At 29.3% G+C, this 25419-nt stretch overlaps 2 protein-coding genes and 1 pseudogene across 3 annotated transcripts; all 3 read left to right on the top strand.

Moving 5' to 3' along the window:
• Positions 1–12726: 12726 nt before the first annotated feature.
• Positions 12727–17979, top strand: PAG1 (20S proteasome alpha subunit G1). The gene is made up of 10 exons (XM_089721894.1): positions 12727–12934; positions 13148–13187; positions 13303–13386; positions 14659–14732; positions 14994–15080; positions 15161–15245; positions 15398–15444; positions 15851–15916; positions 16625–16715; positions 17654–17979. The coding sequence occupies exons 1-10, from the start codon at positions 12831–12833 to the stop codon at positions 17723–17725; spliced, it is 750 nt and encodes a 249-aa protein (XP_089578020.1). The 5' UTR covers positions 12727–12830; the 3' UTR covers positions 17726–17979.
• Positions 17980–19190: 1211 nt separating this feature from the next.
• Positions 19191–21121, top strand: LOC105637166 (uncharacterized). The gene is made up of 4 exons (XM_012220577.4): positions 19191–19332; positions 19512–19610; positions 19714–19928; positions 20665–21121. The coding sequence occupies exons 2-4, from the start codon at positions 19521–19523 to the stop codon at positions 20963–20965; spliced, it is 606 nt and encodes a 201-aa protein (XP_012075967.1). The 5' UTR covers positions 19191–19332; positions 19512–19520; the 3' UTR covers positions 20966–21121.
• Positions 21122–22685: 1564 nt separating this feature from the next.
• On the top strand, positions 22686–24640 carry LOC149496017 ((S)-N-methylcoclaurine 3'-hydroxylase isozyme 1-like; annotated as a pseudogene). The gene is made up of 2 exons (XR_016320803.1): positions 22686–23777; positions 23906–24640. The product of XR_016320803.1 is annotated as a (S)-N-methylcoclaurine 3'-hydroxylase isozyme 1-like (transcript).
• Positions 24641–25419: the final 779 nt, after the last annotated feature.

Here is a 25419-nt window from a genome sequence, read left to right as displayed (position 1 = left end):
AAGGAAAAATATTAATAATAAGAATATTTTTTTTCTAATTTCTCTAATAAATAAATATTTCAAATTATAATCAAAATAGAATTAAATATTTAAAAATAAAAATATAAAATTTTCAAATATCTCATTATCATATATATTTATTAAAAAATAAAATTTAAAAAGGATAAAAGTTAAAATTTTAAATTATTTATTATATGTATGTATTTATTTAAAAAATAAAATAATTTTTATAAATTATATCTAATCAACTAATAAAATTTAATTTTCTAATTGGCTATGAGTAAAGTTATTTTAGGGTTTTCAAATTTCATTAGAAGCGAAAATTCCATTATTTCCCCCTTATTTCCATATTTATATATAATATAGATAGGTAGGCGTCATTTAATTATATTTTTTATTATCAAAAATCATATTTAATCGTAATTTTAATTTTCATAAAAAAACTAATCTAATAATTAATAAAATATAAATAAAATAATAAAATAATTGATAATTGAATAAAATCTTTAATATAATTTGGTTTTTCTTGTATATTCATATTCTTTTCTTTAGAATTTAAATAAATATATTAGCATATTTGAAAATTGAATAAAAAATTTATAACAATTTAAAATTTAAAATTTTTATTATTAAAATAAGTTCTTAATAAAAGTAATAATTTTTGATTAAAAATAAATAATTATAATTATAATAAAAACTAAATTAAACCAACTTATGAGGACGAGCATAAGTTAAAATTTGAAACTATAAATAATTTATACCTAAGTTCATAACATTTTATATATAAACACATAGTTTAGAGAATTTAAAAAATTAATTACAATTGTTAAGGAATAACATTGATAGCACAAAAAATAACATTAATATCGAGTTGAAATTGATAAAAAACTAAAATTAATATATTAATGATCAACAACAACAGGTCTAACTATTATTAATCGATTAAAATGGAGATATTTTAAACGGTCAGAACTGAATTTGAATTATTTAAGTTGATTTCATATGAAAATATATGCAAATTTCATACCTTTAACAAAATTCATTTCCTAATATCTATACTTTAAATTCAAGGATTCTAGAAAAATATATCATTGTTGCAAAGATGAGACTTGATGATATTTTGGGTATTTTCTAGAAAAATATACCCATGGTCATTTTGGGAATTCAAGAAAAATATACCTATGTTTGAAGGTTTCCAAGCTTTTTACTCTTTGTTTGGATAGGAAAAATAGAAAATGGAGAAAGAAAATAAAGGATAAAAAATACAAGGGGGAAAGTGAAATTCCTCTGTTTAGAAAAGAGAGGACAACAAGATTAGAGAGGAAGGTAAAAAAATATATATTTTCTCCCTTAAGTCCATCTAATAAGTATCTCTAATTTGGAGAGAAAATAAAAATAGAGTGAGAGAAAAATGAAGAAGGAGCTTCTCCAATTATTTTTCTTTTGTATCCAAATAACCATTTGACTCTATTTAATTTTAAGAGACATACCCTGAATAAAAAAAGATCAGCATTCAGTAAAATTTTAATAAACTTAGTAGGTATAATTTGAATATATTAATAAAATTATTTTAAGAATGGTTATTGTTAGAATGTTAAAATAATCATTAAAGAAATAATTATTTTTATATATTATCATTTATAATATATATTTTTATTTTTAAAGTGAATTTATTATTTTTTATTTAATGTGTAATATAAATAAAAAATATTAGTTAAAATTTTATTATAAATTTTAATATATTTATTATTTTAAATAATTATAAGACATAAAACTATTATTTGAAAGAAAATTTATAAGGTCAATATAAATATAATATAAATATAAATCAGTTAGCAGCTAATATAAAAAAATCTAAATCGTAGCTAATAGATAGTATTGCATCATAATTTTATATTTTTTAATATATTTTTTAAAGATCTCTATTTTCTATATTAACTAATAAATATTATAATGTATTTCTTATAAATAATTTTTTGTTAAAATAAGTTACTTATAGAAAATAATTAATCAATCAAATTAAAATTTATTAAAAATAATAAATTAAATATATTGTATTCTTACCATATTTAATATGTACTTTATCTAATATTATATAACTAAACAAAACTAAATTACCTTTATTTTTTCAATTAGTAAAATTAAAATTCTTAAAAATATTATATACTTAACATATTTAATATATAACATAATTTCTTAATTTATCCAATAGAATTTATATTTAAATAGAAAAATAATATAATAATAATAATAAATTAATTTTATTTTTTCAACCAATAAAATTAAAACCCTTAAAAATATTTATATTCTTACCATATTTCATATATACCTTATATAAATATATAATATAATTTCTTATTTTACCCAATGGAATTTAGATTTAAATAGGAAATTAATATGTCCAATCAAAATTAAATTACTTTTATTTTTCCAATCAAATTAAAATCCTTAATGATATTTTGTCAATCATAAACTTAGCAGGAGCATTTTTAGCAATCTTAAAGTTTCCCTATCAATTCCTACTTATATATAGTTATTTACTATCAAAAAATAAGCAAAGTCTTAGATTTACTATTATTTTGCTATTTGCAGAAGGAAGAGTATCACTATTTGATTGATAGTTTACTATATAAAAAACATAACATATTGCTTATGGTAAATATATCGGCAATTAATTGATATAGCTGATTTTTCCTTGAGAGTTATCAATAAAATGTCGATTTTTTCTATATTTGATCGCAACGTTATCTATTACCTTGTAAGAAATTTAATACTCTTCAATTAATATATTTGATTTTCTATAGTCGGTTGCAACATTTCTCAATTATATATGTGAGAAATTTAGTATTCTTCAATGAGATTACAAATTAAAAACGGTGAGGGTGAGATTCAAATCCGGACGTAAATGACCTTTATTTTGACTGTTAAATCAGGACTTTATTGATTTGTTAGGATAAAAAAAAAAAAAAGCCTCCCTTAGCCATTCTAAACATGAAATGTCTCATTTTTATTAATAACATTTGACACAAGTAAAAAATTACATATATGAAGGTTGAATTTATGAAATTCAATGATTATCTATTAAGATTTTATATGGATATTGAACTTCTTTTTTAAATTTTATATTAGGTACATGCTAGACATGACCATGGTTATAAAACCGTCGATTCCAATTATAAAAATGGTGGAATCAAATAGTATTACCATATTTTATATATACCTAATACAATATCTACTACAATTTCTTATTTTATCCAATAAAATTTAGATTTAAATAAGAAATGAATATGACCAATCAAAATTAAATTACTTTTATTCTTTCAATCAATAAAATTAATATTCTTAATGATATTTTTATCGATCCATAAACTTAATAGGAACGGTTTTGCAATCATAATGTTCCCTTGCCTAGTCTCACTCATATATATATATATTAATCCTATAACGATCGGTATCAACAATTATCATTTTTATACATTTTTCTCATATCTAATTATAAAATTTAAAAATAAGAAATATCTATAGCTACAAATATTTTTTTATGTTGTTATAAGTTAAAAAATTTGAATATTTACTATTTTTAATATTATAAAAAATAGAAAATGAGTTATTTAGAAAATATTTTTTAACTTGTAAAATATATTCTCAAGATTAGTTATTTTTGACAAACAAAAAAGCCCTAACACAATTTCAACGGCGTCACTATCTTTGTCTGTTATGTTTTTTTTCCCTGTTGTTTTAAATGACATGTGAAGCATGTGAACAGAGATAGCATCACATCAGAGATAGAAGGGTGGACAGATCTATATTTGTGAAGCTCTTTTTTTGATAAATTTCCCATTTTCCATATTAGTGTACATAGTCATCAATAATTCATTTTGAGGTAAAGAAATATAGTTTCAGTTCATTTTTTTATTCTTCTCCCATCCAAATGGAGGGAAAAAAAAAACTATAATAAGGGGAATTTTACTTAAAATATATTATTATTTCCATAGTTAGCTTCTTCAAATAAATTATGGTGCTATTTATTAATTTTGGGATGGTCACACGCAACAACTGAGAATGACCTAAGAACTAATATTACAGTTGCCCTTGTTAAATCAAATTATTGTTAACTCAAAGACCTAAGTAAGATGCAAATACATATATTAAATAACCACCATATGAATCCCTTAAACTATTTTATAAAAGTAAACTCTTCTGCTGGTGTCGATTGTAATAAATTTTTGAAAAAATAATGTTTGAGACAATATTGTGGAAAATTTATTTTATTGTCCTATTTGAAAATAAACCCATTTTTACCCGGAAAATTAACCTCTTCTTTCAAGATGAGGAGGAGCATCTCCAAATAGAAAATTTTCTATTTTCTATTTTTATAGAAATATTATGATATACTTAACTTATATTTATTATTAACGAATTGTTAAGTTTAAAAAACTCGCGAATGGATTTTTGGATTCATTTTAAAAAATAATAATAATAATAATAATTATATATAGAAGATGTTAGATTTTTTTTTTTGGATACAAAACTTATTTAATGTTTTTTTTTATTATTTTTCTCAATTTTTTTATCCTTTCTTTAAAACTCAAATACAATTTAATAGCTCCAAATTATCCCAAATCATTCTCAAAGGAAACTTTCAATCTTATCTCGGTGAAAAAGACTAGAATATTCTTTATAAGAAATATTAATTAATACCTCTAAATTTATCAAAATATCTCAAACTCAATTTAAAGCAATATTATATTTAAAATACTTTTAATATAGCTAAAACATCAATCTAACACGACTTAATATATAATTTCACCTCTCAACTTTGCATGAAAATATTTGAAATACTTCTGAAAGAAAAATTACCAAAAACTTAGGGATTTTATAATGGCATGCATTGTGACTTCATCGCTATAATTTAGACCAAGCTAATAGTTTATGAGTCAAATAATTTTATAGTAGTTCAATTTTTTCAAGCTAGATTTTGTAATTATTTCAAAATTTACATTAAAATTCAAACAATAATAATAATAATTAGTTTATTGTTTATGAAGTACTCTAATTTTATTTTAAAAAGGTGTCCATGTATCAGCATTATTTATTTATTACTTATAATCAATAAATAAATAATTTAAAAATATTAAAATTTCATAATAGAGATTTTTCTTACTATCAAAGCCTATGTTTTTTCACTCACATAAGTTAATTCAAGTTTAAAGTCAAGAGCGAACCCCATAATTGTAAATTTTATATGTAATTTAAACCCTAATTGTAATTTTAAGGTGCTATTATAATAGAATGTCAAAATTTAGGATAAAATTAATATAAATGTTGAATTAGAGTGGAATTGCAATAGAATGTAAAGTTTAAGATGACATACTATATTAAATTGCCTATAAATACCTTTACTTGTTTAATTCCAATGAACTAGGGACACCTATGGTATACCGAAAAAAAAAAAAAAAAACCTTATTTTAGAGTTACTTTTTTTTACTAAGAAAAAGATAATAGTCTCCGAAGAAGTTATAAAAATATCAATATTATCATATTTTTTTAAAAACTTTCATACTTCCTATTTAATTAACATTGATATATTAAGTTATTTTTAAGTAGTTATTAATCAAACATTTAAATTCTTTACAAACTGCTTAAAATAAATTTTAACAAATACTTAAATTTTTATTTTTATATTTATTTAAATTATTTATTTTTGATTAATTTAAATTACATCTTAAAAGGTGTTTGATTTAGCGGATTAATACAATTGAATAGTATTAAGAACGTGCTTTGCACGTTAAAATTCGTTATACGTACCCATTTTTTATTTTTTATTTAAACAGTAGTTCATTGATTTTTTTATAATATAATAAAAATAATAATAAATTATTAAATAAAAAAATTAATTAGGTGTGCTTTATTTTATTGTAAATATTATAATATGCATGCAGACAAAATGAATGAATATTGTAAAAAAATAAAAATGAAATGAAAAAAATAACACTTTGTGATTGAAACGATATGGAAAATAGAAATAATCATAACTCAGGTAAAATAATATCTTTAAAATTAAAAAGTAAAATGATAAGAAGAAAAGTTTTTGACATAAAATAATAAAAAATTCTGTAACCAAAGAAAAATACAATTATTATGGTGATTTTTTTTTATAAATATATTTTATAAGATTCCTAATTGAGTTATATTATAATTTATAAATTATTCATAATTAAGATATTACTCGTATGATTTATGTTCAACTATTGGAAGTATAATAATAAATTTAAATAATAAGTGTCAATGTTTTAATTATTTTAATCATTTTTTTAGAATTGTATTTTATAAGAGTTAGCTAACATAGCTAAGTTCATTATAGATACCAATTTAATATTTATTATTTAATCATTTTATTATTTTATTAATAGTTTTATTTGAACTAAAAAATTTTTAAGTCATTTAAATTAATATAAAATAAATTTATATAATTTTCTATCAATTGAGTTAAAATAGTTTGACATATACTCTGTGTTTCTTAACTGGATGTTTAACTTTATTTGATAATTGATTTTTGTTAAGATAAAAAAAAATTTCTGATTTTCTAGTTTAATATGTTTAATAGAATAGTATTAACCAATCTAATTAAAACTTATTATATAATTTTAATCAGCCAATAAAATTAAAACTTTTCTAATTAGGATGAGACTAAATTATCATTAATGATATTGTTAATCAATCAATAAAACATAAAATTTGAAATTTCTATACATGCAAAAAAATTATGATTTACTAGTATATTATAATTTGAATATTGAAATTCTCATGGCTTACTTTCATCGAAATATTTGAAACTAAAAAATAAAAAATAAAAGATATTATCTTAAAAAATATTAATCTTACAATCCAAATATAATTTACACTTTTATTAATAAAATATAAAATAAAATGGAGGAAGAAAAGAGAAAAGGATGCAAAACAAGTTGTTTGGTTATAACTTTTAGCAATGGATAAAAATCCTGTTGCTAAACCATGAGTAGAACTGTTTCCTAACCCTTACCGACGGGAAAAGAATGAAAACAATTTACGTTATAACTTTAGAAACGGATAAATATTCCGTTGCTAACCTGTTTGTAGAACTACCCTTGGCAATAACAAAAAAAAAAAAAGAATGAAACAAGATTTGATAATTAATTAAAATAATCTAATTAAGGAAACTAATATAACTAATCTAATTAAAAATTACTATATAATTTTAGTCGATCAATAAAATTAAAATTTCTCAATTAAAATAGAATTAAATTATCTTTAATGATATTTTTAATCAATCAATAAAATATCAATTAAATTAATAATTTCCTAATTAAAATAAAGACCAAATTATCCTTAATAATATTTTTAATCAATCATTAAAAATAAAAATTTGTAGGAGCATTTAACGCAAGAAGAAGATACGATTGCAAACTCAATAATTTCAAGTTAGCAAAAGTTTGAAGTAACAATTCTTGATAGTCAAAAAGCAACAAATTCTTGATAGGTAAAAACAATTAAAACTAAACATGTATATAGTGGTATGAAAGGACGAATTCCTAATTAGAATGAGATTAAATTTATAATATTAATATAATTAAAATGATTAATCGATATCATAATTAAAATATGATTAGTAATGATATTTTTGTCAATACATAAACTTAGCAGGGCATTTTAAGAACCCAATGTTCCCCCCTCATTCATACTTTTATATATATCATAGATAGATAGATAATTCACATTGAATAGCTAGGTTATATATATTTGGTAAAGATTTTAATTAACAGGAGGTAGTTGACACAAGAATCAGTTATATTATGAGGAGTTTTCTTTTTTCATCTGGTAACTAAGTTGTACTTATATTATATTTGGACTTTATTAATCTTATAAAAAAATTACTAGTAATTTTTCATTCAAACTAATATTTATTTGCGATAATTTTAATTTACAATTATTTTTAAAAATAAATTTCTATTATATTTTTTTTGGAAACATTTAATTAGTATTTTTTTATTTATATAGCACGTTAAAATATTTACTTTAAAAAATAAAAAAAAATACACATTTTAATCATAATATATAAAAGCAATTATACAATTCTTTGAAAAGTTAGGGTTCAATCCGCAGAAAAAGTACTCATGTGAAGGGACAACCGTTCATGCGAAGAGGCAACAAGGATTCCAAAATGAGAATAATGTCAAAAATACTTAAAAGGTATGAGAATACTGGTGGTAATAATTTAAAAAAAAAACTTTTAATTATCGGTTATTAGCAATTGTTGCTCGCATAAAGAATTAAACCAAACCGCCCTACATCAAAAATTAAAAAATAAGTTATCAAATCCAACACTTCTAAGTCTTCCCAATTCGAATTACCAACGTATCTGGACACAACTAACTTTGAATTCCTATGTTTAGCGGAAGTTTTAATCAAACACTTCCAAAAATAATCATTTGACTTTGGATTTTAGTTTCCAATTCTATCTTTGGTTCCTACATTTAGCTGAGGTGTTGAAGGAATCAATTTGTCATTTCCCATCAAAGCAAACACTTCCAAAAATAATAATTTGATTTGTAGAAAAAACTTTCCTATTTACGATGTATGAACCTATTATATACAAAATTAATAATTAATTGTCATTTAAAAAATTATTGCTTTTTTTACCAGTTTATCTTTTTTTTTTTAATGAAAAATGAGAGGAGAAACATTTGAATTGGATTCATATATAAGTAGATAAAAAATCGGAATCGAATCAAAATCGATTCAGTCAAAACTGTTAACTATCAGAATTGAGGACTGAGAGTATTTTAGAATTCGTCCCTGCTTGGAGTAAATTTGGGATAATATTTATTGGGGTCAAAATAAATCTACTAGGATAAGGATTGTGAGGATCCTACATGTATTTCTTAGTTAAAGTTTATTTGGGATTCAAATATTCCTCAATATATATTTATTTATTATTATTTGATATATTTTATTATTATATATTATTAGTGGTCCCCAAAAGGAGTTGGTTATGTTCAACAGATGTTATATCTGGTAGAGTGTTGTGGTTGAATTACTTAATTTGGAATGAATGTACTGTTTTAAGTCCGAATAGGTGGATTAAGTCCATTTAAATGTTGAGTTGCTTTACCTCGACGTGAACTGCTTTAAGTTCGAATTTATTGGGGACTGCTTAAATGTGAGCTGTTAAGCTCGAATAGGTGCACTGCCTAAGTTTGAATAGGTGAGCTACCTACGCTAGAATAGATGGACTGCTGAAGTCTATATGAGTGAGTTGCTCAAGCTCGAATAGATGGATTGCTTAAGTCCGTTTAAATTGGCTTAACTGTTTAAGTTCGAACTAGGTGAGCTGCTTAGGCTTGAATGTGTGGACTACTTAAGTCTAAGTTGATGGACTGTTTATGTTTGAACTGATGGACTATTTATGGACCCCTTAAATCCGAACTAGAAAATTGGTTATGTTCGAACTAATGGATTGTTTATGGACCACTTAAGTTTGAATGGTGAACTAAGTATATCCGAGTTGCTGTACTTAGATAAAGGACCGCTTAAGTCCTAATGGCAAACTAAGTATATCTGAGCTGATGGACTTAGATAAAGGACTGCTTAGGTCCATTCTAGCGAGTTATGTATGTCCAAACTATTAGACTTAAATAAAGGATCGCTTAAGTCCTAATGGTGAACTAAGTATGTCTGAGCTGTTTTTTAATCTCCCCTCATAGTAACAACCTAGCCCTTATCAGAGATAAATTTCATAATGAGGTACCTGATACACTTGGCTGCCTTTAGTTTTTACAGGGCCAGTCGACCAAGTATGGTGTTGTAAGGAAAATGAATATCTGCCACCGTGAATTTTGACTTGAGCTTTCCCAACAAGTCTTATGTTTTGATCTCCAAGGAGATCTCTATCGATCTAGACACTTGCATAGGCTTTTCGGCTAGGCTAACCAGTGGGGTTTGAATAGGCTTCAGTCTTGCCTGGTCTAATTTCAAAGCCTCAAAGAGTTCCATAGTCAATAGGTTAACCGCACTGCTTTCATCTATCAAGATTCTCTTTACTAGGAAATTCTCCAAGACCCCCTCAAACTAGGGCATTATTGTGTGGGGCATGTACATGTTCACCGTTGGCGTCGGTAAAATGGAATAAATTTCCTTAGCTCTCCTTTTCCGAGCTAAACTGCTGTCGCCTTCTGAGGAACCCCCAAAGATAGTGTGGATTGTATTTAGGATGTGACATTCTTTCACCTGCTTACCCCTCTCCTCAGTTTCTTTTCGGGCTTTCCCCATAAATTCTTTTAGTTCGCCCTTTTGCATAAGATGTTTAATCTCTTTTTTTAACTGCCAACATGCCTCAGTTTCATGGCAAACATTTCTATGGAACTCACAATATTTGCTCTTGTCATGGTAGCTCGAGGTATCTTCCTTCATTTTCCTGAGGTAATAGAGCTGAATTTGTTCACCTCATCTGCTGGCCTAAGACAATATCTTCGAGCAAGACCTGTTCAAAGGAGTGAACTTTCAGTCTGGCTGCAGTTTGTCATCCCTTGAATATGGTGTTCTAACAGTATACGAATAGGCAATCGTCTCCTTATTAGAGAGGGATGTCTTCTGTGCCTGTGCTTCTCTTCCTTGGGCGATCTACGTTGTTGAACCTCATAGGCTCCATCCAATTTCGTGTATTTATGGGCTCGTGCCATGAGTTCAGCAAAAATTAGAGGAGGGTTTATACTTAAACTTTCAAACAATTTGTTGTACCTACAATTCTTTGTCATAGCTCTGATCGCCACTTCATTATTTAGGTTCTTCACCTGCATTGCCACTCTTTGAAACTTGGAGACGTATTGCCTTAGGGTCTCTCCCTCCTCTCTTTTCAAGTCTACCAGGCATATGATGTGTTCCTAGGCGGTACACACGTTATAAACTGAGCTCGCAATGCTGTGGCTAACTGGGAGAATGAATGAATATACCATGTTTTGAGTATTTGGTACTATTACTGAGCTGCCTCTTTTAATGTAATCGAAAGACTTTGCATATGAGGTCCTCTGAGCTGGTTTGGAGATATATCACAATTCGAAAGATTGTCAGGTGATTTCAAGGATCTGTAGACCCATCGTATAATTGGAAGGTCGAAATTTTGAATTTTAGAGGAAATGCTGCACCTAGGATATTGGCTGACAATGGCAAATCATGTCGGAGACCGTAATCTCCTGCCTTTCTTGTCTCCCGACATTCTCTAACCAACTCTTTAACAACGTTACAAAGATTAGCACTATCCAAGACTGGTTGAGTGTGGCTCGATTCTTGACTGCCAGGGGTGGTTACGTTAGGGTTCGCCTTCGATTCTGCTTCTTGGAATCGTTCAGATATTAGATGACTTTGTGACTAGGGGGATGGCAGAGGTATGCTATGTTCTTGGTTGAGAGGATTTGGTGGCCTGTCTGGTGGTGTTAATTGGTTGAGAGGATTCGGTGGCCTGTCTGGTGGTGTTAATTCGTCGTTAGGATATGGGGTCTTTAGGAGGCGCTTTAGCACAGTAGTGAACTGAGAGTAAGCTTGGGCTAAGGCTGCCACCACATGAGGATCAATTGTTGGTGGATAAACTAATATGGTTTGCATGGTTGCTTCGACGCGGCCACTGCCTTACCCTTCCATGGTAGGGCGATCCCTGGAATCGTTAACCATAATTTTCAAAAGTGAAAAGGGATCGGGGGAATTTTTAGGGTGAAAAGGTGTGTTCCATGCATTGCACCAATTGTTAACTATCAAAATTGAGGATTGAGAGTATTTTAGAATTCTTCCCTGTTTAGAGTAAATTTGGGGTATATATATTAGGGTCAAGATAAATTCTATTAGGATATGAATTGTGAGAATTCTACGTTATTTGTTAGTTAGAGTTTACATGAAATTCTAATATTCCTCGGTATATATTTATACATTATTATTTGATATAATTTTATTATTATATATTATCAAAAATTAATATTAAATCGTGGTCAATGGTTTCAAGTTCTAAATTGTGATTTAACTGTGATTGAAATCTCATACTTAAGTTTTGATTTCGATTCTTAATTTTTTGAATTTGGAATCGATGATTTTGATCTAAAACTAGTGGAAAACCGATGGTTTCAATTTTAAACTGTGAAAAACATGATTTAAAAGAAAATCTCAATTTTTTTATTATAATTTTTTAAGATAAATTTTTAAAGAATTTTTATTAGTTCAATTTTGTTCAGTAGTAATATTTATTGTTATTATTTATTCAAACTATAAATTTAAAAAGAATCTTAAAAAGCTTGAAATATATTATATAATTTTGGAATAAAATCAGAACCGCCGGTGCTAAAATCATCTTAAAAACGGTTTAAAAATGGTTCAATTTTAAATTTATTTATTTTTATAATTGTAATCGAAGGGTTGTGCAACCATGGTGGCGCCTAAGTAGATCTGCGCGGGTTGATAAGTTTTTTCCTTTGATTCTAATGCTCCACCGAAACCGGCTCCTAAAACCGGCCAATTTTTTTCTAGAAAAGGCAGAAACCAGCCCTAAATTGAGTTTGCAATTTCGGGAGCCTAATGCACTAGAATTGAGCCCATCTCATAAAATACGAACTTAGCCCATGGGCCTATCTTATAAATACAACTTCTCATCTTATGGGCCATGGCCCATAACCAACACAAGTTTTATTCTCTCTGCGTCTTCTTGCTTTCTGTCTTGAGATCGAAGAAAACTCTGTATTAAGAAGCTAAAACCACAGCCAAACGCTCGCAAACATTCAAAGGAAGCAAAAAGCAGAGCGAAGGCTAAAACGATGAGTAGCATAGGAACAGGTTACGATCTCTCAGTCACTACTTTCTCTCCTGATGGCCGCGTTTTCCAGATCGAATACGCTGCCAAAGCCGTCGATAACAGCGGGTCCTGTCTTTACTCTCTAATAATATCATATTTCTGTTTGTTTTCCCGAGGAAATTACTGTCTTCAACCATTGATTTTTCTTATCACTAACTATAGGATTTGATTTTAAAGTAGGTTTAGTGACAGCTCGAGGAAATGTTGAGCTGCATTAGGGTTTTTTTCCTAGTTATGTTGCCTTTTTTTTGATGTTTAGAACAACCTTTTCTGTTGCAGTACTGTTATTGGAATCAAGTGTAAGGACGGGATCGTTTTGGTAAATTTCTTTATTTTCTTCCATTTTGCTCCTCTTTTTCTTTCAGTTCAGTGTTGATTTGGAATGTTTTACATTCATCTTAGAATTGTAATTATAAATTTTCTTTGGAATTTAGGGTGTGGAGAAGCTTATAGCATCTAAAATGATGTTGCCGGGTTCCAACAGGAGAATACACTCTGTTCATCGTCATTCTGGCATGGTACTATTTTGCTTTGCTCTTTTTACTTGTAAATTGTCTGTCTTACTCGTTTAGTTTATTGTTATTTGTGCTTTACAAAGCTTGTCCACATGTTTTGCGGATTTTTATGATCATCTTTGGCAACACAAGTCAACACATTAGTGTCATTACTCTCCCATCTGACATGATCTGGGCTTCATGTAGCCCCCGACTTTTACACATAATTTCAACGTCTATATCGCCTTGTTTTTGTTTAGCTTAACCTGATGATCCACTAAATGGGTTGTCTTTCATGTGAAATGAGCCATGAACAATGTATATGGTTAATGCTAATAAAAATTTTGAGTAAATGAAACTGAAATGCATTTGGGCATGGACTGAAACAAATGATATTGCTTTTGAGAAAGGAACTATTTGGTAAACTTAAACTTGACCTGTGTGTTTATGTCTCGTTGGAAGGCTTTTGATGGAGAAACTTTTTATTAGTTTTCTAACCTTACATAGACATTTTCATACAAGTAATTATGTCTTGTGCCTTTTGAATAAATTCTTTATGTGTCTGTGCAAGAAGAAATTTTTTGGAGAATGTGACGTTCTAACTTAAGTTCTCCTTAATGATGATTGTTGGTCAGATACCAGTTGACGATGTACTCAATTTCTGTCTATATTCATTTGTGTTTCTTGCTTTGGGACTTGGATGCAGTACTTTGTTCATAAAACAAATTTGCAGTTAGCAAAATATTAACAGTTATGCAACGCATTTTGGGTTGTAGGAATAATACAATTCGCCACTTCTGTTATGATCTCACTATAATATCTGTTCTCACTTTAAAATTTTAACTGCAAATTGGATGAAAACGCATTTCTTAACTGCTTTTTCTCAAAATGTGTATGCCACGCCTCTCATGTGCTCCCATTCAGATAAAGCATAAGGATTAAAGAGTGGAAAACTATCTTTTATTTAATTCTTAGATTTTGAGGGAAGTACTATTTCAAGCATAGGTGAGGTGCTGTTTGAAGCATACAAAAAACACTTGTTATACACACTAGCAATTATTTTACTTTCACTAACTGTTAAATATAAGTATAGCTCATAAGGTATTGCTTATGTGCTCCGTGTACTCCTGAAGTGCATGTGATTTTTTACTTTCCAATTGCTGGAATTTTTAGATCATTTTTGTCCGGTGTCTTGACTTGTGGTTGCTTTCATTTTCTCACTGTGCTGATCAGTGTGTTTATACTTCTGATTCTTTAATTCTTTTTCTCTCCTTCTCAATCTATCTTCAAATACAGGCTGTTGCTGGTTTAGCAGCTGATGGGAGACAAATTGTTGCAAGAGCAAAGTCGGAAGCAACTAACTATGAAAGGTTTGTTGTTTGAACTGTGTGTCTTCTTTCTCATGCTAAAGCCTACTTGAATATTTAAAAGAAAGATTAGATATGTGAAAACTTTGTTTATGGTTATTATTCTAGAAATGAAAAATGTTTGGGTTAGGCTGAAACCGTAAATTTCAGTGTCCATCTCACATTCTACTTTAATATTCTACTTTTTTGTGCTCCAAGTATTGGGAACCTTAATCCTTTTTTTTTTTTTTTTTTTTTTTTATTTTTATTTCTCCCAATTTTTAGTGTTTATGGTGAACCCATTCCTGTGAAGGAACTTGCTGATCGTGTTGCCAGTTATGTGCATTTATGTACCCTCTACTGGTGGCTTAGGTAAGGAAAACTATGATTCTTAAATTGTGCATTTCTGGCTCATAACTATAATCACTTAACTAAAGTTGTTAATGTTGCAGGCCATTTGGTTGCGGGGTAATCCTCGGTGGTTATGACAGAGATGGACCCCAATTATACATGATTGAGCCATCTGGAATATCATACGTAGGTTGCATTGCACTTAATAAAGCTTTATTTTGATTCTTTCCGTATAAGTTATGATTGCCATTACTTGTTTTTTACTTGGTATGTATTTGATAGTTGTGTTATTGGAATTTCTTATAATTTACATTTTTGCTTCAAAAAAAATGATATAGAGATATTTCGGTGCTGCAATTGGGAAGGGGAAGCAAAATGCTAAAACGTAAGTTGTCATGTCCTTCTCTTTTTTTTTTTTTTTTTTGGGTGAAGGTGAATTTATTTAACCATATAATAATAACATTCATCTCATCATACCAATGATATTGTGCTTAGACATGGATGTTATGTTTTGCTGGGTTTAATTTTTCTCGTTAAATATGGAAGATAGTGATGTGCACTATGGTTATCAAGGTAAATATATTTGGGTGAAATGTTCTCATCTCAAGTTAGGTAACTGAGGAAGTAACCTATTTTGGTTGTGGAATTTATCTTGCTAAAATATGATCTTATCTTTTATCTCCCTTATTTGATTTATGATACATTGCTTTTCTCATGATATTAACATTGCATATAACCAGATTTTGCATTCCTTTTCATTTCTAATAAGATGGAATGAATGGTATTGACAGAGAAATCGAAAAGTTGAAGCTTTCTGAAATGACATGCCGAGAAGGGGTTATTGAAGTAGCCAAAATGTAAGGCTTGCGTTCTGCCCTCCGAACAAAATTTGTTCTCTTCCTCTTTTTGAATTATGCTGCAGTCTATGAGTTCTTATTTGTTGATTGTATCTGTTCTTTGAACCTGCACCATCTTTCTTTAAATTCCTATGATTAATTTCTAATCAAATAAGCTATGTTTGTTACAGAAAGGGAACAGAAAAAATCTAGGACTGAAATTAATTTCTCATAGCTAAATTTTAAAAATTCATCAATTGCTCTTGAGAGGTCAGGGTGGCTAGAAGCCATTTGTTAGCCATGCAGGCAATATATTACTCTTCTATTGCTGTTCTCAAGTAAATTACATATACGTAAGGTAAGAGAAGAAATATTTACTAAAGACTCCATCCAAGCAGAGACATGAGATGAACTTTAGTTTTTCTATTTTGCTTTTTCCTTTTCCTTTTTCCATGCTGCTAATAATGTTTAAGTAGAATTCTTTTCATCTTTTGCTTAAGGTGGCTTTGTTGCCTAGCGCATACTGATGTCTATGAAATAAGGATCCATTTCATTGCTAGGCAAACATCTTGAGACACCTGCCCTTGTTAGGCACAAATCTTGATTGTTATATCAATAAATAGAAAGAGGGTTGAATCTAAAGTGGGGAGGAAGAATTCAGTGTGAATGAATGTGCTTTTGTACTTCATTGCTAGTTGTGTTTTGATTTTTTCCATATCATTCGAGCAGCATCTACAAGGTGCATGATGAAGCAAAAGACAAGGCCTTTGAACTGGAAATGAGCTGGGTTTGTGATGAGTCAAAGAGACTGCATCAGAAGGTAATTTCTGGCCCAATACTTCTTTGTTGTTCATGATTGTGGTAGAGCAGGAGCATTTTGTTTTCTTCATCTGAATAAAAAGGCTTCAAATAAAGGCTTCAGTTTCTTTGGCAGTTGAAAGCAATTTGTTGCTAGTTCTGGCATTTGCAGTCCAGCATTTGGATTTATTAATTTGCATAACTTAACAATAAAACTGAATGTGGAGAAAACAGATGCTAGTATACTCCGGGTTAATTTGCATATTTTATGGGGCTTTGTATATGAGGAAAAACACCTATTTCTGATGTAGGAACAAAGAAACCATGCATTATAGGTATAATTATAGAGTTGGTTTTTGGACTAAAGCAATTTTTCTATTTCCACGTCGCACCTTTAAGTTTTATCAATAAGTAAATATACTATTAAAGTGAACTATTTTATCCCACCCCTCCATTTATTTCTGCAGATTGTAATCTTTGTTGTTTCATTTCATTCCATATCATTTTTGTGAGTTTCATATTCTATTTTTGGAATATGAGAGAAAACTAGAAGAAATTCTGGAAATTATTTAGAGAAAAAGGAGATATTTGAGGAATAGAAAGAGGGGGAAAAAAAAATTGAAGGAAGAAAGATGAAGCGGGTGTATGTTTCGGTACGAAATCAGTTGCATTTATTTTAATTTTCCAATATCTCATCCAATCAAATGCACTTAAATAAAAACAAAATTGTTCGTCCAAATATTTAATTAATAAAAAAAATAAAGTTTAGATACTATAAAAAAAAGACGCCAACTGTATAACTATGAATGATCCTTTGTTATCATGTCGTGTTATGTTCAGGAGCTGCTTGCGAGTTTTAGTCATGAGTCCATGCTCACTTGCAGTAGTTAGAGAGCAAATAGTTAGCTGGTGGGCTATTTATTTAACCAAAATCTTTATCATTATTGTGGAACTCTTCAGGTTCCCGATGAACTTTTAGAGGAGGCCAAGACGGCTGCCAGGACCGCACTTGAAGAAATGGATGCTGATTAGAAAATAGAGCTTTGTAGAGCTGGAAATTTCTTTGGAGATGGTTGTCACTATGTTATGTCTCTGCGTTTCTTTTGAATTTCCCTCGTCGGAATTTGAGCGGATTAGATTTATATTTGGCGAACTTCATGCATGTACAATTAGCTTCCTCCTGCAATTCTTGTCTACCCCTGTTCTTGTATGGTTAACAATGTGCTTGGTCTGAGCAGTTCTTAAACTGAAGCCACAATCAATGAAATTATTTCAAATATTACTTATGTTTTTGGTTCCGAAATATCAGGGAACATATTTGTTAACCCTTTATTGGAGAATGTATTAGTGTTATCATTTTCCATGATGTTTTAAATTAGATTGCAATTTAGTTTTTAAATTGTTCAAATTTAGGACAGTAGTCTATGAAATCCCCTAAATATTGTTTTCTTTTTTCCTGATAATATCACTGGGGCTAAAGTACTAATTTTGAAATAATACATACTAGGTTTTATTTTATTTAATTTTATTTTTTGTTCTCCTAACTCTCATTTATAACTTTAATCCCTTTTTTTCTTCTAATTTTTCTCTTTCTTTCCTCTTTAACTAAATATATGTCTTCATTTATCTAGATCCGTTAATTAAAGATTAAGAGAAAGCAATGGAAGAATGGGCTATAATACAATCTTAAAATTTAGATGTCCGTCAAAATTAGAAAGACTAGTTGGTTATAAAATGTTGTTTTTAACACAGATTAAATGGGTGGAATTGCATTATGGTGATGATGTTAATTGTAACTTAAAACGGAAACAATATTATTGTAATTAATTAATAGCGTTTACTTAGATGGTCATGTTATCAAATAAAGTTTATTTTGGTTGCTTTAAATTATTATTATTATTATTTTTTTTTTGCAGGCGTAATATTGTTTTTTAATCAAAAAGTTCACAGTTTACACCGTCTGTTTGTGAGCGATTTGTAGATGGAGAATGACTGACATGTAATGCTAATTAAACGGATTTGAGTATCTTATATATCATCTAACGTTTCTTATAACTCAATTGTATTAGAATTACTCATCAATTAAACTTCTTTTATATAAACAAATATAAGTATGATTTTTAAAATTTAAAATTAATATAATTAATTACTTCAACGTATATAATATAATAATAATATTTATTTATTTAATCATTAATCTTTAAATTTTCAATTTGATTTAAATTATAGTTTAATTGATTTTGATCTTCAAACAATAACCTAATCAATACTGGCGATTTTTTAAATTTACAAATAATATTAAACTATCAAATTTTGAAAACTGTGGTTTATGAGCACCCGATTCTATCCCTGGCTCATGCAATTATAAAAATAAATTGGCCCATTACAGAAAATTCCATTTTTTGGTTTTTAGCCATGAAAACTTAAAAAATTAGAAAAAAGCACCACTAGCGATGCAGCATTGCCCGACCGATAGGGAGATACTGACGGCTGGAATTTAGAATCACACTTGATAAGGACTTTCCTGCTTTATTATATTGACTCGGAGAAAGGGGAATAGGATTAGGTCAATCGGACTTAAGGCCGTTTTTGCTTCGAATCTCCCTCTCTTATCCCTTTCTTCTTGTTCATCTTTACAGGTAATCAATCTCTTAAATCTTACTGCCTTTTCTAATAATTCTTACTATTTGTTTCGATTTTTGATTTAGTAACTTGTCAATTAAATGATTTCATGTTTGTGATATGGATTTGTAATTATTACACTGAATTGTTTGATTTTCTGTATCTGAATTTTTTTTCTCTAATTTATTGGCAAAAGCATCAAGTTATGGCTGTTACTGTTCGGCAAATGTCTGTAATTGTTGCGACTCTGGGGACACTGTCCTTCATATTTGGGGTAATTGCAGAGAATAAGAAGGTAAATTAATTTTCTGTTTTTTTGTTTGGTTTTTCGTGTTATTTTGCTTTTTGGTCTGATATATATATATGTTTTTTTGATAATTTTCCTGGGCTTTCTATAGCCTGCAGCTGGAACTCCCATAACTGGAAAAGGTGTTGTTATTTGCAAGTATCCATCTGATCCAACTGTGGCCTTGGGATATCTCTCTTTTGCATTTCTTGTCTTATCTGCACTGGCAGGGTTTTGGTCTCTCTTTTATCCTTACAAAGGAAAATCTATTCCTCAGTCTGCGTTGTTTCAGAGTACCAGTTTCGTTGTCTTCTTCAACATTGCCGTGTATGCACACTTTTCTCATCTTGCAATGTTATATTTATCTATTTGTTTTGCCCCTTGTCGTTACTTATTGAGCTGATTGAATTCAAATGAACAGAAAGTTTTGTTTTTTTAGCTTTAATCAAACAAGCCGAATGGCTAAGAAGCTGTCTGGCACTCACCCACCCACCCCTTCTCTCCTTTCCCTATGTCATTTATTCTGTTTTTTGCTGGAGTTGAATGCTATTAATGCTGATTGTGATTGTTATTAGCAAAAAAAATACCGTGAGCAATGAAGTTGATTTGTGAGGATTATCTTATCTTGTGCAAAAATTTTCTATTTTATATACTTTTAAACATCTCTGAGCTCAAATTAGACTTGAATCGTGGGACTCAATTATATTTGGGTGCCTCCTCCAACCCCTAAATCCCACTCTCTCAAATGGTAAAGTTTAAACCAAGTGCATCTTCTTTTGCAGCCTGTTTGAAACAAATGAATTAGATTCAAGAAGATTGAATGACGCAAAATAAGGAATGATATGAATTTCATATACAGGGGGGAAAGGAGAGAAATGGGGAGGCAATAGGATACAGAAACAGGAGCCTGGGAGGAAAGAAAGAGTAGGATAAAGAGAGAGAGAGAGAGAGAGAGAGACAGAGAAGAAATTATATGGCATTTTTGTCAATCACATATTCAATTAAGTCATGTCAATTTAATAAATGGAGAACTGAACATTATTTGAGTGTTTTCTCATTGCAGGTTTACAGCAGGACTAGCAGCTGCATTGCTGCTGTGGCCAACAATCACAGAGCAGCTTCACTTGATGCGTAAAGTTCATCACAATATGGAGACAGATTGCCCCACTGCTAAGACTGGTCTTCTTGGAGGTGGTGCTTTTATTTCTCTTGATTCAGCCCTCTTTTGGCTAGTTGCCCTTATGCTCGCAGATAATGCCAGAGAGGACTACTTTGACGAGGTGGAGAAAGGTGGCAAGGGTGAATATGGGCAAGGTCTTGCAGATGATTATGATACACCAGCACATCTCAAGGGCAATGCATAAAAGCACAGTGGCCTGAATTATGTCTTCTGGTATTAGAGTTGTCTATTTGGTTTGAGACATTAAATAATTCTGTTAGTAAGGAAGCAATTGTATGAAGATGGATTCCCTGGTGTAAATATTAATTCTTATTGCATGGTTTTTGTATTTTATTTTGCACCTACTGTGTTTTGGTTCTCCGATCTTTATTATTATTATTATTTTATATATATATATATATACTGTGTTTTGGTTCTCCGATCTTTATTATTATTATTATTATTTTATATATATATATATATATATATATATATTTCTTTTTTTTTTTTTGTTAGGAGAAAAATAGTAATATTATTGGAGTAAAATAATATTAGCTCCAACACAACCAAAAGTCTATTCCAAAATTGAAAAATCAATATGAAAATTTTTTGTAAGGGATTGGGTTTAAATTGGGCTTTTTAAATGCTTTTGAAGTGAGTTTTTTTATTTTTTTGGAAAACTACATGGATCAACTTATGGATTGAGTTCTAAATTCATTATTAATTATTTAATATTTGATTATAGCTTCCAAATTAAATTTCTTCTTCTAAATTAAATTGCATAATTTTCCATCAAGAAAATTGGGGTCTTACATTAATAATTAAATTGCCAAAAAATTGTTCAAAGCATTTACCCTTTTTTTTATTTGTTGCAATTTTGTACAAATAAAATGCAACATTATGTTTTTTAATCACATGCATTGCAGAAGCATACAATTAATAAGATTATATTTGGCATACTGTAATTGAATGCTGTATAACTTAATTTAATAAAAAGCATTTTGTTCTTCAAACTTTGAACTAATAAAAAGCATTTGGTATTATATTCAATCACAGAACGTAAAATCATAATCCAATTTAACTAAAGATAGAAGTTATTATTACAACTTCTAAAATGGAACGTAGCCACGGACATGGAATGTGTAATTTATAGTTTTCTCTTAGGAACAATGAGCAAAGGTTGCTCCTTCTGTAATGTTGTGGCAAACTTATCATTCATGTCTAGCGGAGCAGGTTCTTCACCGTTTGGAAGAGACCAATCAAAACAATATATTGAAGAGGCTAAAATCAATGGAAGTTGCCTTGTAGCCATAGGCTGTCCTGGGCACATCCTCTTTCCTGAACCAAAAGGTAAGAGATCAAAGTGTTGGCTTTTAAAGTCTAATCCAGAGTCAAGAAACCTTTCAGGTTTAAAAAGTTTTGAATTTTCTCAAATAAAGGGATCATGTGTAATTGCCCAAATATTTACTAATAATACTCAAGAGTATTTTTTGGCACCCAGAAATCCATAATTTCACAGGCCTCACTTCCCAATTCGTATCTATATTTGTTTTTCTTTTTATTTTTTAAATAATATTTATTTAAATAATATATAAATATCTGCATATATAAATAATCAAGACTAATATCTATTTATTTAATGTATTTGAATAATACATCAAATAATATCTAATTGTAGGTAGCAGGGTGGACGCAGGCCAAGGCCAAGGGGGCTGTGGCCATCCAAAATAATAATAAAAAAAAAAAATCAATTTTTAATCTAAAAAGTTTTTGTAAAAAAAATATATTTTAATTTTATTACTCATAATTAAATAAAATTATTTTTTGGCTCCTAGCTATTTATGTTGGGTCCGCTACTATTAGGTAGGAAAATTTATTACGCAGTGACTCAAGTAGCTTGATACTTCAAGAGATTTGTGGTTCTTCTTCCTACTCGTCTTCAGAAAAGATAAACCACTTTTTTTCCAAACAAAATAATAATGAAAATGACATGAACTTAGCTGTCTATGGATCTGATCAAATATTTTCCAATCTTTGTTCTTTTTCAAGCAAAAGCTCTATTTGATCCTTGGAAATGAAAGCTCTCTCATCAAAACACTCTCTGCAAATACTGTTCAAGTCTCTTTGCGGCATGGATCAAACATTTTCTGCAAGTCTCTTATACCTTCCGTTTCTTGTTTTTCTTCCTATCATTTTCATTATCCTCAAGCAATTCTGCTTTCCACCATCAAAACAATGTCGTCTTCCTCCAGGCCCCAGGCCATGGCCTATCGTAGGCAACATTCCTCATGTTGGGAAAAAACTACACATTTCGTTGACAAACATTGCCAAAGTCCATGGCCCTTTAATTTCACTTTAGGCTAGGCAATCAACTTGTCATTGTTGGCTCTTCATCAAAAGCAGCTATCGAAATTCTGAAAAATAATGATCGTTTGCTTTCTGCTAGATCTATCCCAAAAGCGATTCCTCACAAAAGCCATGTTCTTGAACGCACAGCTCTCGTTTGGAACCCCACATGCAATGGTCAGTGGAAGTTCTTCAGAGCCTTATGTAGGACAGAACTTTTTTCTGCCAAAGCAGTTGAATCACAAGCTGCTTTAAGGGAAAAGAAAATGACAGAAATGATAGAATATTTAAGTAGAAGAGAGGGAGAAGTTGTTAATATTGGAGAAATTGTGCTTGCTACGGTTTTTAATATAATTTCTAATCTTCTATTTTCGAAGGATTTGATTAGCTTGCAAAATCAAGGATTGAAAAGTTTGTTGTGGAGAATGATGGAGTTGGGTGCTGCTCCTAATGTGGCAGATTTTTATCCCACATTTGCAGGGTTGGATCCTCAGGGTATTAGAAGAGAAATCTCAGAGTGTCTTAAAGAAATGTTTGGCATATGGGAAATTTATATCAAGGAAAGAAGAGAAGAAAGACATGCGAATGCACATAATACTTCCAATACAGATTTCTTAGGTGTATTCCTTTCAAATGGATTGGATGATGATCAAATCAATTGGCTGGTTATCGTAAGCAAAAATTTCCTTTACCAGAAGTTTATTTTAGTTATTTTTCTGAAAGTGACATAAAAATGGTTTGGATTTCGAATAAAAAAAGGTCTGGACAGACAATAATTAACATAATTTTTATGTTGCAGGAACTATTCAGTGCTGGTGTTGACACTACTACCACAACAGTTGAGTGGGCAATAGCTGAGCTTTTGAAGAACAAACAAGCCATGAAAACACTTCAGCAAGAGCTAGAAACAAAAATTAATAGAAACCCAATTCAAGAATCTCAAGTTTCTCAACTTCCATATTTAACTACATGTGTGAAGGAGACCTTGAGATTACACCCTCCTGCTCCATTGATGATTCCTCACTGCTCTACTGAGGCCTGTGAACTTATGAATTTCATAGTGCCAAAAAATACTCGAGTATTAGTAAACGCTTGGGCAATTGGACGTGATCCCTTAGTTTGGGAAGATTCAGAACTTTTTAAACCTGAAAGGTTTCTTGACTCTAGTTTAGATTTTAAAACTCAAAACTTTAACTTCTTACCTTTTGGTTCAGGAAGGAGAATGTGCCCAGGACTGCCTATGGCTACAAGGCAACTTCCATTGATTTTAGCCTCTTTAATACATTGTTTTGATTGGTCTCTTCCAAATGGTGAAGATCCTGCTCTGCTAGACATGAACGATAAGTTTGGCATAACATTACAGAAGGAGCAACCGTTGCTCATTGTTCCTAAGAGAAAACTATAAATTACTGCCCTCCAATTAATTCTTGTTTCCAATTTAGTTGTTTTTGTAACAGTGATTTTATCTTCACTGAAATTGGATTATGATTTTACCTTTGGTGATTGAATATAATATCAAATGCTTTCTATTAAATTAAGTTACGTAGCATTCAATTATATATGGTGTGCCAAATATAATCTTATTAATAGTGAATGAAGATCCATTTTGGTGCATATAGGATGATGAATTTGGCATGAAAGTGTAATACACTAGAGGATTATATTTTGACTTCAGAAATTCTAGTGAGAAAGAAATACAAGTCTTGCCCCAAGACAAATTACATGGACGAGGTGAGCTTAGATTGATTCCCTTTTTTATTATTGTCCTTTGCACGATTTGTTTGAAATTTATATGTAAATAATTTCAGTTAGTGGAAATACATTTGTTATTAACATATCACAAACTTGGTTAAAAATAATGGTTCTTCCATTACCATAAAATGGTTCAAATACTTTGGGACTCAATCAACCAAATTTTCCCTAATCGTGGAAAGTTCAATAGGCTAAAAGAACATTGTGAGCTATACAATATATATTATTGCTCACTAAATTGGATTTCAAACATGAAATTTTCCACTTTCCACTCTCCACGTGAGTGTAAAGACCAACCAAATTTTATTAACACTTTTACTTTGGCTACATTGAATTGAATTTTTAACACGTTTTACTTGTTTTTATATATGCCTCATGCTCCTTAGGCGCCGTTTATTTCCATAAAATAATTTATTTTTAAAAAATATTTTTTAAGAAAAATGTTTTTATTGAAAAATATTTTTCGAATGACTTATTTTCCGTTGTTTAGTTGCAATATTGAAAATTAGTTAAAACTATTAAAATTTTTAACTTATAATACTGTAAAATATTAATAATAAT

This window comes from Jatropha curcas, chromosome 5 (assembly GCF_041381405.1).
Source record: "Jatropha curcas cultivar XTBG-Jc1 chromosome 5, XTBG_Jcur_1.0, whole genome shotgun sequence".
NCBI lineage: Eukaryota > Viridiplantae > Streptophyta > Magnoliopsida > Malpighiales > Euphorbiaceae > Jatropha > Jatropha curcas.
This window is presented reverse-complemented; position numbering and strand designations above follow the sequence as displayed.